Source organism: Mustela lutreola, chromosome 6, assembly GCF_030435805.1.
Source record: "Mustela lutreola isolate mMusLut2 chromosome 6, mMusLut2.pri, whole genome shotgun sequence".
Taxonomy (NCBI): Eukaryota; Metazoa; Chordata; class Mammalia; order Carnivora; family Mustelidae; genus Mustela; species Mustela lutreola.
The window spans coordinates 7,284,442-7,301,055 of NC_081295.1; the positions used below are offsets into that span (position 1 = coordinate 7,284,442).

Consider the following 16,614-nt stretch of genomic DNA (forward strand, 5'->3'; position numbering starts at 1 on the left):
ACTGGTAAGAACTTCCATCGTTTATGGGATAACCACCAAAGGGAGTATGATGGAGCCATTTAAAAATGTTTTAGTATTTTTATTGATAATGGCAAATGTTCACAATACAATCAGATGACATAACGTGCCCACCTCAGCCTAAAGAGATCTCTTCCCACCTCTGCATAATTTACTGGGCAATTAATCCTTCTTGTGACATCTCTTCTTACGAATGCAGACGATTATGGAGAGCCTTCCCCAAGTCCTCTCACCGTTATGCCCACGGAGGTAGGACATAAAATAGAGAACCACAGACTCTAAGGTATGACGAATATGGGTGAGTCCTGGCTCCAGGCATTCTGAACCAGTATGTCTCTTAAAGCCTATTTTCCTCACCTGAAAAACGCACGTCTATCTCACAAGCTTGTCGTACCCGTTACATAAAACAACCCGTGACACGACTTGAATGATGGCACACAAGCAGATGACAGATGTAAATTTATTACCATTTCTGCACCAGACTATGAATTATCCAATGTTCATTACCTTATCTGTTCTACTTAACTAGATTAGAAGTTCCTTGAAGGCAAGGCATATATTACATTATGCCCATGTGTAATGAAAGTATTACCTGCCTGGGGGAACAGGGTATACTCCCAAGATGAGAGCCTTTCGAAACGACTCTAACAGAAGAGGCAGGAACCAGGACTGACACACAGGAAGCAATCTAGACAAAGACCAGAAGAAGCTGAGAAGAACACAACACATCCAGGAACTGGGAAGACGGTCAGTGTGAGTGGAGACTCTCCATTCCAAGAGGCAAGGGATTCAGGAGGTCTGTTTGGCCTGGACCTCCAGCTTAAACAGAAATTCAGCTGCTGATGAATGGCAAATTTGTGTGGGGATGCAGTGGAAGGTCTCTTCACAAACGCGATTTAATTGAAACCTGTGGCCTCCCTAATTCCAGCTAAATCTGCGGGCGGGGAGATCTCCAATCCAGAAAGTTTTCTGGGCTTAATGAAGGCCCTAGGGGGCCTGGTCACTAAACCAAATCATGTCTTAATTCTACCCATCACTGCACCCCCATGGCCCGGCCCACCCCGGCCCGACACCTGGCAGGTACCTGAGTTATGAGCTAGTCTCAAGGGAAGTGAAGATAAGGTACAAGACAGGAAGGTTAAGACAAGCTGAAGCCACACACTACCACTAACTACCAGTCACGAATGGAAGGTGGAGCTTTTAAATTTCATTCACAGACTCAGGCTCATGAATCTCCCTTTTTAGTAATCATCCCTCAGTACATACATACTCCTTTTGGATTCCTGTTAAATAACACCTGGATATTCCAAGAGCCAAGTGCCTTCTTTCACAAAGGAAAAAAGTCAGCCCCGAAGTCGAACTGATGCATGTTCCTGATGCTTCCTGAAGTATTTCCCCAATTCACTTCTGACATCCTACTTCATCAGACACGTGAGTGTAATCAACCAATTTCTAAATTATTTTAGTTCAAGACATGATTTCCAAAATGAAGTGTGTGAACGGGGGTGGGCGGTGGGAGGGGTGGAGAGACAACCAATAAGGGGCTGCCACCATTTTGCTTTGCCAAGGAAAGATTTGGAAAATACATAAACTCTATTGCCACCATCATCTCCAAAACATACAATTTAGCTCTGAAAAGTAAGTTTAATTTTATAGAAAAAAATCACTACCCTGTCCTTTTATCAATTCACTGCAGGTTGATAACTTGAACACCTGTCTGGGAACCCCTCATTAAAGGAGTTTATCTGGCATATGCTGCCAAAGAAACTTTCCTTAAAAGTATTTTACTTTACAAATCTTCACGAGACTTTCCTTCTGTAAGGCTATCAGGACAAGGACTGCTACTGTGAGTCACGAAGCAGATTTCTACCCAGCTCGTCTCCTTTCTTTCCATTTCTACCTCTTGTGGCCAAAGCTCTCATCCTTCTCCTTGGGGTTCTCCTCATGCACTCGCTCTCCTGCAACCACTCCCAGAATTACACGCCTACAAAGCATCTAAGCAAACGTACCAGAGTGTTCGAGTTCCCACTCCGGAGGCTGCCTCAGGAGCCTCTGACCATCATCTGCTCCAAACACACCAGGAGTAAGAGGCACAAACAGCATAATCCAAAGGCACTACTGAACCACCTCACAGCCTTCGATGCTCAGAACTCCGAAGTTCCAGGGCAGAGAAGTCAAAGTTGCTTTAGTAAAATGCTTCCTAGAAGACACCTATATGTGGCAAGATAGATTCTTTCTTAAACTTTGCAGATAACTAAACTATTAATGGTTGAGTACTTTACAAGAGTTAATGACAGCAAATACAGCAAGGTGATTAGTGACATAACCCTACACCTAGGCTCGACAGTACTGTCAAGCTTATCGACTCCAAAGAAAATAAAGGCGTAGGCAATTACACAGTGAACTTGGATGCACTACGGACTAAATGGAAAAAGAAATTCAATGGATCAAAAGACTTTTATTTAAAGTGAAGTTTTTAGGGGCATCTGAGTGGCTCATTTGGTTAAGCAGTCCAAGTCTGATTTCAGCTCAGATCATGATCTCAAGGTTGTGAGATCGAGTCCCGCCTCAGGCTCCGTGCTGGGCATGGAGCGTGCTTGAGATTTTCTCTCCCTCCCACGATGCCTTCCTCTCTTTCTCTTAAAAAAAAAAATTACAGTGAACATTTTAAAGCTGCCTATTTGAGAAAAAAATACATATTGGTTTAACCTAAGAAATGTAAAAAAAAAAAAAGCCTAAAATAAAATTTCTAATCAAATCTTGAGTCTAGTTATTAAATACTACTTGAGACAACTTACTATGTAACTAGTTTAAGAAATGTTTTTATAACAGGTCATAACAAACCAAAAAGTACTCTCAGGATACAGTCTTATGAGGTCCCAACACATTCACATACAAATGTATTCATTCATCTACTAAACACATCCTGGGCATCTCATGCAGCAGATATAGTACTAGTTACTTCAGGAATAAAAAGAAGGTCTAAGGTGATAGCTACTACCCTCAAGTAATTCACAGTCAAGAAGAAAGATATATGAGCAATTTTTAAAATACAACAGGAAGAAATGTAAGTAAACTATTGACATAAGACAGCTCAGGGGTGTCTCGTGGCTCGGTTAAGCATCCCACTCTTGGTTTCTGCTCAGGTCATGATCTCAGGGCTCCCCCTCCAACCTCCCAAGTCAGGCTCTGCACTCCGCAGAGTCCACTTGCCCCTCTCCTTCCCCCACAGCCCCTCCCCCCACTAATGTGTGTTCATTCTCTCTCTAAAATAAATAAAATCTTAAAAAAAAAAAAAGGACAGTGTTCAACCTCACAAGTAATCAAAATACTGGCAAAGACAAAAATTCTCACTGTAATGGCAAGAAAAAACTTTCATGTTCCTGGTGAAAATTAACACAAATTTCCTGAGGAGCATTCAGCAATATAAATCAAAGATCTCTAAAATTATACAAACTTCAAAAAAGATGGAAGCAACCCAAGTGTTCACAGACAGATGAATGTGGTATATACATACAAAGGAATATTACTGGACCTAAAAAAGGAAATTCTGCCATGCCACAGCATGGATGAAGCTTGAGGACATTCTGCTAAGTAAAATTTAAGCCAGTCACAAAAAGAAATACTGTAAGATCCCACTTACAAAGGTGGCTAGAATAGGCAGGTAGACTTGAAAGTAGCATGGGCGTCACCAGGGGTGAAGGGAGGGGGGGTGGGGAGTTGTGACTTCCTAAGCGCAGTCTCACTCTTCCAAGATCAAGAGTTCTAGAGACTTGCTACCTAACAGTATGCATGAACGTACTTCAAACACTAATGAACTGTATACTTAAAAAATGGTTACTATCGGGACGCCTGGGTGGCTCAGTTGGTTAAGCAGCTGCCTTCGGCTCAGGTCATGATCCCAGCGTCCTGGGATCAAGTCCCACATCGGGCTCCTTGCTCAGCAGGGAGCCTGCTTCTCCCTCTGCCTCTGCCTGCCATTCTGTCTGCCTGTGCTCGCTCAATCCCTCTCTCTCTCTGATAAATAAATAAAATCTTTAAAAAAAAAAAAATGGTTACTATGGCTGAAAAAATACTGAATGGATACACTGCGATGCATCCACAGGGACGAACATTTTACAGAAAGCAAAAGAACCACTGCTGCCCAAAACAAACACCACAGGTGAATCTCACCCACAGCATACGGCATGAAAGCGGACGAGGAGGGTCTGGAGGATGAGAAGGGGCAGGAAAGTGGCGGAGTGGGGGCCAGAGCGGATTCCCAGGACGCCGCTCCTGATCTGCCTCCTCACTCAGGCGATCGCCACCAGGGGCACATTCACTTCTGGATAACTGGTCAGGCTACTCACATTGCACAAACACACAAATATCTGTGTGACATTATATAACAAGAAATAGTACACAAAAATTTAAAACAAAACAACCTGAGGAAGTTACCACGTCCTGCCTAATTGGTCAAATCCTCTCTTTGATCTTTGTATTATCAAATTCTGCCAAGAGCCTGTCCAGTTGCCTCTATTATAATAAATCAATTGTGTAAAATTCTGTACTTAAAAGAATAGCAGATTATAACTAAATATATATATATATATATATATATATATATATATATGCATACTCTTACAGCAACCGCATTTTCAGAATTTTATCCTAATAAAACATCCCGGATATACATAAAGATTGAGTTAAAAAGAACGCTCGTAACATTGTTGTTTATAATAGCGAAAGAAATGGAAACACCCTAAAAGTCCAACAAAGGACTGGTTAAATTAATTATGATCACAAAGGGCTTCCTGGAATAGAAACATTAGAAAACACTCAATGGGAGTCAGCACAGTGCTTGCTACGCAACAAAGGTTCCTACCGGTAGACTAAGACTATGCCAAATCGTACGCAGGCAGTCCCTACACTCCACTTTCTTTCTATCCCACCCCACTTTCTTTTTATTCTTTGTGAGTTTATCAGGATCTTGAAGAAGCCAGCAGGTTCCTCTGTATATACACTACCATATATAACACATTAAGTTTCAAAATAGCAAGAGTCGGGCGCCTGGGTGGCTCAGTTGGTTGGGCATCTGACTTTTGATTTCGATGCTCTCCCGGTTGTGGGATCCAGCCCCATGTCAGGCTTGGCACTCACTACAGACTCTGCTGGAGGTTCTCTCCTTCTGACTCACCCCCTAGCCCATATGAGCATTCTTCCCCCCTCTCTCTTTTTCTCAAACAAATAAATAAAAACTTTTTTTTTAAATGGCAAAAGTAGAGACCTCCTCCTATTTCACTGATTTTAAAACATACATTTTCCTACATTTTAACATCTCTGTTATCACACTGCTTCCTACAACTGATTTAAAACTGCACTGTCTCATAGTTCAACTGCAGTATTTTTTCCCTCCATGATATATAAAACTATAGTGCATCTTATAATCAAGGATATCCCATATTTGATGAAATACTACTCTTTCAAAGCTCATTTCAAGAAATTAAATAAACAAACATTAAGCAGATAAAAATGAAGTCTATTCAAGAGCAAAAGCACCAAAATAAATATGAACCAAAGAATTTTTTTTTTAAAGATTTTTATTTATTTATTTTGAGAGAGAGAGAGATAAAGTGAGAGAGAGCATGAGAGGGGAGGTCAGAGGGTGAAGCAGACTCCCCATGGAGCTGGGAGCCCAATATGGGACTTGATCCCAGGACTCTGGGACCATGACCTGAGCTGAAGGCAGTTGCTTAACGAACTGAGCCACTCAGGTGCCCCCAAAGAAATTTTTTGAAAAGAGGAAAAACTAGCATTTTTTGACCCTGTAAAAATTATGTCCAGATATTCACAATTCAATAAATTACTTCACACTATTCAGTGCAAATGAAGATACTCAATGTTATAAATAAAACACAACAGTGAGCTGGGCCCTTATACACATCACCTGTGGTAACCGTTCGATCTTATCCGAGTCCTGTGCTCCTGGATGAGAGCAAAGAGTAAGAAACCCCACCCTTCGTGCTCCAAGAATGGCTATCCATAAGGGCCACCATGTCCTCGCATATGAGGAAATAAAACCCAAACTTATCTTCTCTTTGATTTCCATTTTCATAAAACAAGTTCTCTCCCTCCTCTTTGAGGCAGTCTCCATTAATGAATGTTCCCACACTGCCTGAATTGCCTGAATACTATGTCCTTCATTGTTTAAGAAAGCAAAAGTTTCTCCTGTAGGAAAGGTCTTTCAAAATCATGCTGCCTTTTATGTTTACTTTTACAATCTTCACTGTCACTTCAGTCAAATATATATTTCAAGCATCACTTCTTGGTAATCCATAATCCTATCTTAACTAAAATGTTCAAAACTCCCGACTTTTGATATTCTGCCTTCCCAAAATTAAACCCTAAATGGGACTTTTTTTCATACCTAAACTGTCTTTGAGATTTCCCACAGGGGCCTTGGAAAATCACAAAGGATTTGTTTTTTCATCTTGTAAAAGGAGAGTGGCTAGAAACAGATTTATCTGATGCATTACTATTGGTGAGTTACTGAATCAGAGCAGATGCTTAAATGTGTCCGGGTTATGATGTCAGAAATATTTGAAAAATGGTTTGCTGTATGAGAAGTTCCCACAGAACTGTCAATGCCGGCACAGTCTGTGACACACTTCTGTTTCTCAGGCTGCTAGAGCTACCCTGGATATTAGACGACAGACATACTCTCAGGCCTAATTCAGTTGTTTCCTCTATTGCTCACTTAGTCACAACTGCTTTAATTTGAATCTAGGATCTTCTAGGCCAGTGGTTCTCAAATGGAAATTGTTATCACTTACCCATGGAGTTTTACACATACACAGATGTTTAAGACCTACTCCAGATTTACAGAATCTCTTAATACACTTGATATATTCTTGGTATATTCCAAATACATGTTTAGTACATTGTTGGCATATTATATCAAGACTACTATATGTGAAATACATGAGGATTTTTCTCTATAAATATTATGTGTTTTCCATTTTCATAAATTAGACACAATATCCACTCTTTCTTGACAGCAGAGTTAATCATTATGTTTAGAAATATTTTGTCCAAAGATTTTGGACTGACTTTTACCTTGTTTTGCATGTCACAGAAACACCCAAATTTTATCAAATGCCTTAACCTCATCATGAATCCCTACTAGAACTTAATTTCGAAAATTAGCAGTAATAAATTAACCAGAGTCACTCTGCATTTTCCATCACCTTCAGATAGGTTTTTGTTTTACTTTGCTGTTTCCCTGAAAGCATACTTGCGATCATCTCTAGGCTAGAGTGTCCACCTTCAAAAAAGACAGGTTGTCCCAAAGCCTGGGGAAAAGGACTATGCCAGGTACTTTTGGGTGTAGGCTTCAGATAGCATGTTCAAACAACTCTGAGACCATGCCAGCGGGCTGAGTCAGGATTTCTCAAACTCTAGTCAAGAAGGTGGATTCATAAAACTGCTAACTGCACATCGGACAGAACCAGAATTGCCTACAAGCAAATGCACTGATGAAGGATGACTGTGGGTTTTGTTTGGAATACTGTTGCTGTACTCATGTTTTATTTTATGAATAAGGAACTTCCTTCTCTTTTCTCTTAAGCTATCTGTAACTCATAACAATTTGGTACACTATGCTTCTGTGACTGAGATTATCCAGTGCATTCTTGTCTTTCACATTAGTATGAGTAAAACAACTTAGTACCTTCAAAACAGAGATGTCATAATGTATCAAGACTTAAAACTTAGGGGCACCTGGGTGGCTCAGTGGGTTAAGCCTCTGCCTTCAGCTCAGGTCATGATCTCAAGGTTCTGGGATTGAGCCCCAAATCAGGCTCTCTGCTCAGCATGGAGCCTGCTTCCCCCTCTCTCTCCCTGCCTCTCTGCCTACTTGTGATGTCTGTCAAATAAATAAATAAAATCTTTAAAAAAAAAAAAAGTCTTAAAACTTGAAATATCTTATAACCTAATACTCCATCTTAAAGATGGATTAAGCCTCTGCCTTCGGCTCCGGTCATGATCTCAGGGTCCTGAAATCGAGCCCCCCATCGGGCTCTCTGCTCAGCAGGGAGCCTGCCTCCTCCTCTCTCTCTGCCTGCCTCTCTGCCTACTTGTGATCTCTGTCTGTCAAATTAAAAAAAAAAAAATTCATCTGTTAAAAAAAATAAATAAATAAACTTCACGGCACTGAAAACTGCTGTATACACATGGCACGCATGCGAACACACACAAACAGCAAGGGAAAATGGGGCTCCCCCCACTTAGGGTCCACTCTATTTGAAATAATTTAAATACAAATCAGTGTTTTAGAGTAAAATAAACTGCCTAAGGTATTGATATATTCCAACCCCAATTTTACTTTGAAATTAATCCTAAATTCTAAACTCATCTTTATAGTTCCTGTGGGTTTTTTTTTTAAGGTTTTATTTATTTATCCGTGAGAGAGAGCCAGCCTGTGCGCATGACCACAAGCCTCCCCACCCCCACCCCTGACCCCAGCAAGCAGAAGGAGAAGAAGGCTCCCCACTGAGCAAGGAGCCTGGATGCAGGACTTGATCCCAAGACTCTGGGATCATGACCTGAGTCAAAGGCAGACGCTTAACCCACTGAGCTACATAGGCGTCCTTACAGTAACATATTTTAAGGATAAGCAACGAAGAGAACAGCCCTGAGCCGCCAGGGTAAGATGCACTCTTATTAGTCTTGTCTTCGGGAAATAATGCTGTTTCCAGGAAGAAATATGCAGATCATAGCCTTGCCCAGCTTCTTCAAAATGATCACTTAGTGCACTTAGTGCATAAGCCATTCTCCTGACTCAATCTCAAGGGACAAGGGACAAAGTTCAACCGCATCAGTTTTTATTTTTAGTAGAGCCACATTTTTCAAAGTGAGGGTCACAACCTATTTGTGGGTAATAAAATCAATTTAATGGATCAACTGTGGACAATTTTTTTTTAACAGGACAGAAGAGAATTATCAGAGAGCATCATACATTGATTAAAAGGTCAAACATTACTTGATAAACTTTTATTTCGCTTATATAGCACACACATACTGTTGTAACATTTATTTCTTACTGTAGGTCACAGTCGCAGCCAGAGTTCAGTATCACCACCACAGAACAGAAATTACGATCTTACTGTCTGCTTCATCTAAAGACTGAGTACAGAAAAGAACAGCAAGATAAACAAAAAGGTTTCACCATTGGTTCCTTTCCACTCTGGGAAAGTTTTGTGGGTTTAAAAAAAAAGAGGTATATACAATGAGCTTGGTACAATTTTTCGGCAGGGGAAGAGGTTGCATTTTTTTTTCTGAAAATGAATCTTTCATCACTGCTGTATCCTGTACAGTCTACTTAATCCAGAAAATATAGTATTCCACATTTGGCGAGTAACTAGTCACGTGGGCGGGAGCTGCTGCTCAGCTAGGCAGTCAGGTGGCTGAAGAGCACCTTTAGCTTTGGAACCTAACCAGGGGAGCACAGTGCGACACGAAAGAAAGGGAAGCAAGAGCCTGGAGACCTGGATCCTAAGCTGTGACCTTGGGGAAGCAGCAGCCTCTCCACACTGCTTTACTCATCTCTAAAATACAGAGCAGGGTTCTGAACTCCCTTCCAGCTCCAGTTCTTGTAATTCTACAAGCAATGGCTGAGAGGTTGGACTAAATAAACACTAACGATCCTCCCAGCCATACGACTTGCACTGTAAGCACTTAATTCCTTATTTCAATAAGAACTAAAGAAACCCAAGTTACACCTACATTTTTAGGTTCCTACATAAAAAAAGGCTTTAGGATTTTTAATGGTACAATAAAAATAATACATGTATTAAATTCTCTTCCAAAATATTCCCACTGAGAGGGTAAAAAGGTTGACAATTTCTATTAATTTTACATCTCTAAACTAGCTATCCTCTAGTAAGTCCTATTCAGAGGTTCTACAGTTCAGCAGTACCCTCAAATAGCCTGCTCACATGCACAAAAGGCTTCCACTGAAAACAGCAAATCTGATCAGCTTTAAAGCTTAGTATCCACTTTTCTCCACAGAAGGTTTATTTCCTCTGAAATTATGCTGAAATGAAATCCACTTATGAAATGCTTTTGATAGAATGCCTAATATATTCTTAATAGCTTTCCCTGCTACTTTATAAACATTTGGCATCCAAATGATCCATGAGACTAATACTTCTACTGATCTCTGCAAAATACGACAAATGAATACTCTTACAGGTAAAAAACAAACTCCCATTTTGCCTATGCTGTTAGAATAAATATCTAAAGGCAAATTGCACTCCATTACATGAGTCTGAGGTCTGTGGGAAATGGGAAGAATGTAGTTACCACACCTACTTTCTTCTTAAAATACAGTGGCTTTGCATGTGCCTCTTAAAAAGGGGAAAGCATTTTAACATAATATACATGATGAAGATACAGTCATAGATCCTAAATAGTAGTACTACAAACATGAAAGATCATCATAAAGCAAGCCCCTCATTTTATTGCTGATACTACTTCTAATCTACAAATTCTGTTACCCAGGATGAACTAAATAATTAAAGCAAACCACCTCGATATAGTCAGCTCAGTTAGTTCACAGATACTAAAAACACTTTTGAAAAAAGAAAACTTAAGTAATTAAGATAATTTAATTTAAAATTTGGCAACCATATTCTCTTTATAAAATGCAGAATCCCATCAGTTTCAATTTTTTTTAAATTTTTTAAAATTTATTTATTTCACAGACAGAGATGGCAAGTAGGCAGAGAGGCAGACAGAGAGAGAGAGGGGGAAACAGGCTCCCCGCTGAGCAGAGAGCCCAATGCGGGGCTCGATCCCAGGACCCTGGGATCATGACCTGAGCCAAAGGCAGAGGCTTTAACCCACTGAGCCACCCAGATGCCCCATCAGTTTCAATTTTAATAATAATTCAAAGGACACTTAAAATTATAACTGTACTAGTTAAGAATTTACGCTCTATAATTAGCTTTTGATTATAAAAAAACATGTAACACGTTAACCACAAAAAGTTTTTAGGAAACAATTAGTATGGATCCTTTCAATCTTTTTTCTGTGCACATATACACTTTTATTAAATGAGATCATAATGAGCATTTGCGGGGATTAAGAAGCCCAATTCAAATTATTCAGAGTTTAAGAGTTTAAGCAAAAATACAGAATCTATTAACTCACATACCGATTCAAGAAAAAAAGGGAGGTGAATCTAGAATTTAAAAATTGGCCAAAGAGCTCTTCTGGCCTCTCTGCCTTTTCTCTGGGGCTAACCTTACTGTCTGAGACCAAACTACTTCTCCATGAGCTTGACTACAGCTTCCAGGAGCTAGCTCCAGGCTCCAAACTCCACATTATATGTATTTTGGTTATTAAAAGAGCATTACTCCCCTCCAGCTCCAATTCTAAAAATCCTAGGAAAGAATCCTGATGGCCTGGCTTGGGTCAAGTGTCCACCCCTACAGACAGGAACACGTAAAAATAGGGCATGTCCAACCTGAACCAGGGAGCTAGAGCCGACAGAGAAAGGGAGGACAATGGGGGAGAGTGAGGACAAAGGAAGGACAGACATAACTGGTGGAGAAATATATACCATCTGAGCAGCCACCTCAAGTTTTGGCTCCCATGTCCTGCAAATACTGTTTTATAATCTGTTCTCACTGAACGCAGTGATGAGTATATAGACATTAGAACCACTTGCAGTGTTTTAAAAACTGGATACTCAGGTCCCACTGATCTATAAAGACTTTTCTAGAAGGACTTCTGTCATGAGCTTTTCCATGTCACTGAATATCCCTTAAAAACATGGTTTTTAATAGCTGCATAGAATTCTAATGTGGTTCTACATTTTTTTCAATTTAATGATTTAAATCCAGAAAAACCACATACCATCCTGATCTTTTTTTGAACATAATACTCACAAGAGTCAAAAAGCATTTTATGAAAGCACCAACCACGGACATCTCCGCCACACCTTTCTCAGAAACTATGCCGCAGGATTCTTTGTGGGGGGGTGGCAGCAAGAGGGTGGATTATGGGGTGGGTGGAGACATTAGGTGACCTTCTGTGACTTACCACTAGTAAAAATCTAGCACTGAGGGTTCAACAAATGTCTTTAAGGGACAAAGATATAATATACCTCAAAGAATGGACAGAGGAGCAAGGTATGGCCGAACCTAATTAAAGTAAGACTGAAGATTATAAACAAACACACTATAACCCAACTAACAGGGAAGTTAGTGACAAGGGAAGGGGGGGGGGGTGAAGCAGCCTCTCAAGTCTAAGGAAATGAAAGCCTAAGAGTTTGTTACACGCCTCTCCTACTAGAAGAAGGGGATACATCTCATAGGTATACAAGCCAACCTTCCTGGTCTGTTAACACTAGTCACAAAAATCTTTCAACTAATTTCCCTTGATGTCACGTTCACCAATCAATTTCTTAGCTAAACTCCGGCTTTCTACAGCAGAAGAATGCACTGGCCCACCACGTGCAGACAGAGCTGAGAAGCAGGTGAAACACAGGACCTGGACCTTGCTTATCTTATCCTGCCAAGGCAATGCCTGGTCAAAAAGCAGACACTGCCCAAACTCCTTGTCTGACACTTCTTCTGTTTTCCCTTCGAAGAAACTATTTCCAACGGCCCACTGATCCGCAGCATCCAGGTGTCTTTAAAATGAACACACACCGCCCAAATAAGAAGGCTGAGACAACAGAATGTTATGAGTAAAAAGATAATCATCAAGGAATGAGGAATTATTATGTAAGAGGAAATTATTAGAGCAAATGTATCCAGTAAGCAGTCAAGACCTTATATCCCCCATTCTCAGGAAGAGCTCAGAACAAGACTGACAAGACACCAAGAGAAGACATGTGAAGGAAGTAGAAGCAACTTCTAATAATATGACAATTAAAGGGAAGCACAAAGTCCTTCTTGAGAGACAAGCTGTCCCCACTTCAGAACATGAGAAAGCTTCTGCCATCACTGGAGCCCTTTGTTACTGCTGCCAGACGGTCCGGCCTGCTCTGCCCTGCGCCGCCCCCGCCAGTGGGATCTCCTGCTGTAATGGCCTCAAGCCACGCCCATGCCTGCCGCCGCCCAGGCAGTCTGCAGCGGCACCAGAAGGTGGATTTCTCTAGGGAGAATAGGTGACATCCAATGTCAAGACTGAAACATGTGGGCTCAAAGGGGACATTCAGGTTGAGAGAGAGATCAAATTCCCTAGGACTGACAGCATATTCAAGTACTCTTTGACTAGTGAAACACATTTTTTTTTTCAAATTAACTTACAAGAACCGTATTATATAAATAGTAAATAAAAGTACCTCGGTTTAGGAAAAAAAAAAAGGTATTTTTTAAGTTCATGTAACATGTACTTTTCGAGGTCAGTAAGTGAGAACAACGAGGCTATTGCAACAGAAATATTCTAAATGAAAAGTTAGATAGGAGCAGCTTTTTATCAGCCTTAATATCTAAGTTCTGTTTAAGTGCCGCTTCAAGAAATCACAGAATTGTTCCAAACTAGTTTTAACAGCTCTCCTTGTAATCTCAGGATCCACCTACAAATGACCCAGAAGTCTGAAAAAGAAATTATAAGAAATGTTTACTACTAAGTTAAATCACTAACAACTGCTACCCTTCCGACTCTTTACCAAAAATAAGGACAAGCAGTATCCATGACTGACAAAGAGCAGCACACTGTAACAGGGTACGATCACTTCTCAGCCTGTTTTGTCCTCCTCAGTGATTGCACAACTCTCACGTCAGCACACACCAAGCAGATGTGCTGGGCCCGCACCTGCCACAGGGGTGCACTGGCCGACATGTGCAGACCTGCACGCTACAAAGACCCAGGCATTAGAGCACCCTTCCTAATCAATGACACGGTAATGTAAGGTACACGAACAAAGGTGGCAAAAAAGTGTTTATTCTGTCTGTCCCAAAACCAGTTAACCTGGTAGCATAAACCACCACCTGATCGGTCTCCAGCAGTGAAATGTGTTGTCTGTCTGTGTGTCACAGGTCAGCGCTGCATACTGAAGAGGTGGTGGTCCAATGAGGGTGAGGGTGTGTAAGACAAAATCACAGCTTTTCAAGTAATCTGTTTCACAGATTTGCTGTTGTAAAATTAACTGTAATGTTGCTAAGAAAAATATTTCTAAGATCTTCTTGTTCCACACACTGCTGTTCCCTTGAAGTTGGATGAAGCCCATTTATCCTGACCTATTTTTATTATAACAAAGACAGACAAAAACCCGGCTGAAAAGAAATCAGAGTTTCTTTTTACTGTTGGAAAAAGTGATTTTTCGGCACATTACCGCGTCTCTTTGCGCTTTTTACTTTTACCTAAGAAGGTTCACATCTATTTTCTCCGAAAGTTCCATTAAACAGATTTATTAGCCCTGATCTGCCCATTTGGGTAATAAAATCATGCCTCTTCTGCAAGGTGTTTAAGGGTGTGCAATGTGCAGCCAGACTTGAGCTCGACTAGCTGTGAAAACTTAAGACAAAACACCTAACCTTTATGCCTCAGTTTACTCACTCGTAAAAGAGAGGTAACAGGACCTACTCCATAGGATGGTTATACAAATTAAGGAAGCAAAGAAAATGGCACATTTTAAGTGGTTAAGAAGTGTTCACTGTTATTACTCTTACAGAAGAACTTAAATGAGTCAAAATGCTCAAAGATAATCTACTAACAAATTTATACAATAAGCTACCTGACAAAACTTCTAAAAATGTTAGACGTCCTCAAAAGGAACAAAATGAATTCCCGTTACACCGTGTCATATTATTTAGAGAAATTCTTCCTTAAAAGTTCACAAAAGTATCTCCGAAGTTAGGAAAATGAAGAACGATGTTTTTCACAGCTTATAAAGTAAGTTTTATAAAAATAAAACAAACGCTTTTGAACTGACTGGGTCGGCAAGCCAGGATATGGTTCCCGTGTTCAGTCCTAACTACAGCTACAGAACTCGTTTTAAATTGGGTTAAGGAGGAAACATAAAGAGGACACTTATCTGCCTTATTCCTGGAAGTACAGAGCAAGACAATTAAGATGCAAGAGGAACTCTGCAAGTATTTTCATTCTAAGGGACAGGGGGCAGCAGTTTGCAAGTTTACTCTGCGACCCGAACAAGAGGACATTAGAACACACAAACACAGGCACGTAAGACGAGGCAGGCTCTTCGTTACGGGGAGTCTGATTTTCCAGACAGAAAAAAAAAAAAAAAAAAAAAAAGACATAAAATTAATTACTATTACTACAGTCTCGAAGGAACAGAATGCAACAAACGCTCTGCGTACCGAAGTTCCAGCTTAGAGCGTCGGGCGGTGGCAAAGTTCGAGAAATCAGTCCTTGACTTCACGTGCACGTGTGAGCGACAAGCCGCACGGCGCCTGCAGCACGGGCGGTCGAGGGCCCCCAGGAAGAGAAACCGACCTGCGCGTTTGCAGACACGAAGTGCCGTTTCTCACGGGAGAGAAAGCCGGCCGAGGAAGCGGGGTGCAAAAGGCGGGCGGGCGGAGAACGCGGGGCAGCCGCCAGAGCGGGTCGGCTCCACGAGCGTCCACTCCTTCACTCGAACCGGGGCAAACAAGAGGTGGCGTTCGCGTTTAGCGACGCTGCGAGCAGCTGCAGCGCGGCCCCTGGCCTGAAGCTCGAGGCGGGGAGGAGGTCACAGTTCCCGCAGAACCCGGGGCGCCCCACGACGCTCCCCGCCTCGCCGCGTTCGGGGCGCGCAGTGAAGCTGCAGGCAGGGCGGGCAGGCTGGGAGCTCGGGCGGACCCGCGGTGCCCCGGGCAGGGGTCCCTCGGCCGACTCGGCCGCGGTGCCCTCGGTCCCGAGTTGCACCCCGCCCCTCTGGCCCGGCCCGGGAGCCTGCATGCAGCCCTCAAAACCTGGCGGGAAGTGCAGGCCCCCACGCCCCCTCGGCCTCCGACCGAGCCTGGGCCAGGCCGGGACCCGCTTTTTGCGCCGGGCCGCTGCGACAGCCCCACTCACCTCGCCGCCCGGCAGCGCTCGGGCTCGGGCTCAGGCTCGGGTCCCGGCGGCGGCGGCGGCGGCGGCGGCGGCGGCTCCTCCATGGCGGCGGCGGGGGTGACGGCGAAGGCGGGCGGGGGGACCAGCTCGGCGGCGGCGGCGGCTTCTCTCATCCGTGCACGGGGCCTCGCATGGCCGCGGCGGGCAGTAAGCTGCAGCCTGGCGCGGGGGACGCGAGCCCCGAAGTGCGGGAGTGACTCGGCTCCGCCTCCGCCTCTAGCCCGCCGCAGGAGCCGCTCGCGCCGCGGCCATCTTGGAAACGGCGACCGGCCAGCGCCGGGCTACGGCGGGCGGCGAGGGACAAGCCTCCGAGGGCGGCGGCGGCCGCGGACGCGGCAGCGGACAGGCGGGGACCCGGCGAAGGGAGGGGCGCGGGGAACCGGGGGCCGCGGGCGTGGGCGACCGAGGCGGCGGCCGGGGAGGCACGTCGGAGCCCCTTGCCGCGGGGGCCGCTGTCGCGCCGCGGTCGCCTGGTTTCGCTCGCGGGGCGTGTGCGCTGGGCCGTGCGCGCCGGGTCGGCCGGGCGGCGGGCGGTGGGCGTGCGCG

General features: G+C 43.2%; 1 protein-coding gene across 5 annotated transcripts in view; it reads right to left on the reverse strand.

Moving 5' to 3' along the window:
• The window catches only part of MAP3K4 (mitogen-activated protein kinase kinase kinase 4), a 114,331-nt gene extending 97,969 nt beyond the window's left edge, over nucleotides 1-16,362 (reverse strand). For 4 of the 5 annotated variants that reach the window (XM_059176605.1, XM_059176603.1, XM_059176604.1 and 1 more), the window contains exon 1: nucleotides 16,030-16,360. In XM_059176605.1, coding sequence (XP_059032588.1) covers nucleotides 16,030-16,181 — 152 coding nt within the window. In that variant the 5' untranslated portion in view covers nucleotides 16,182-16,360. Of the gene's footprint in view, nucleotides 1-16,029 lie in introns of all 5 variants that reach the window. The other variant, XM_059176606.1, reaches the window with a different exon arrangement.
• Between the last annotated feature and the right edge of the window lie 252 nt (nucleotides 16,363-16,614).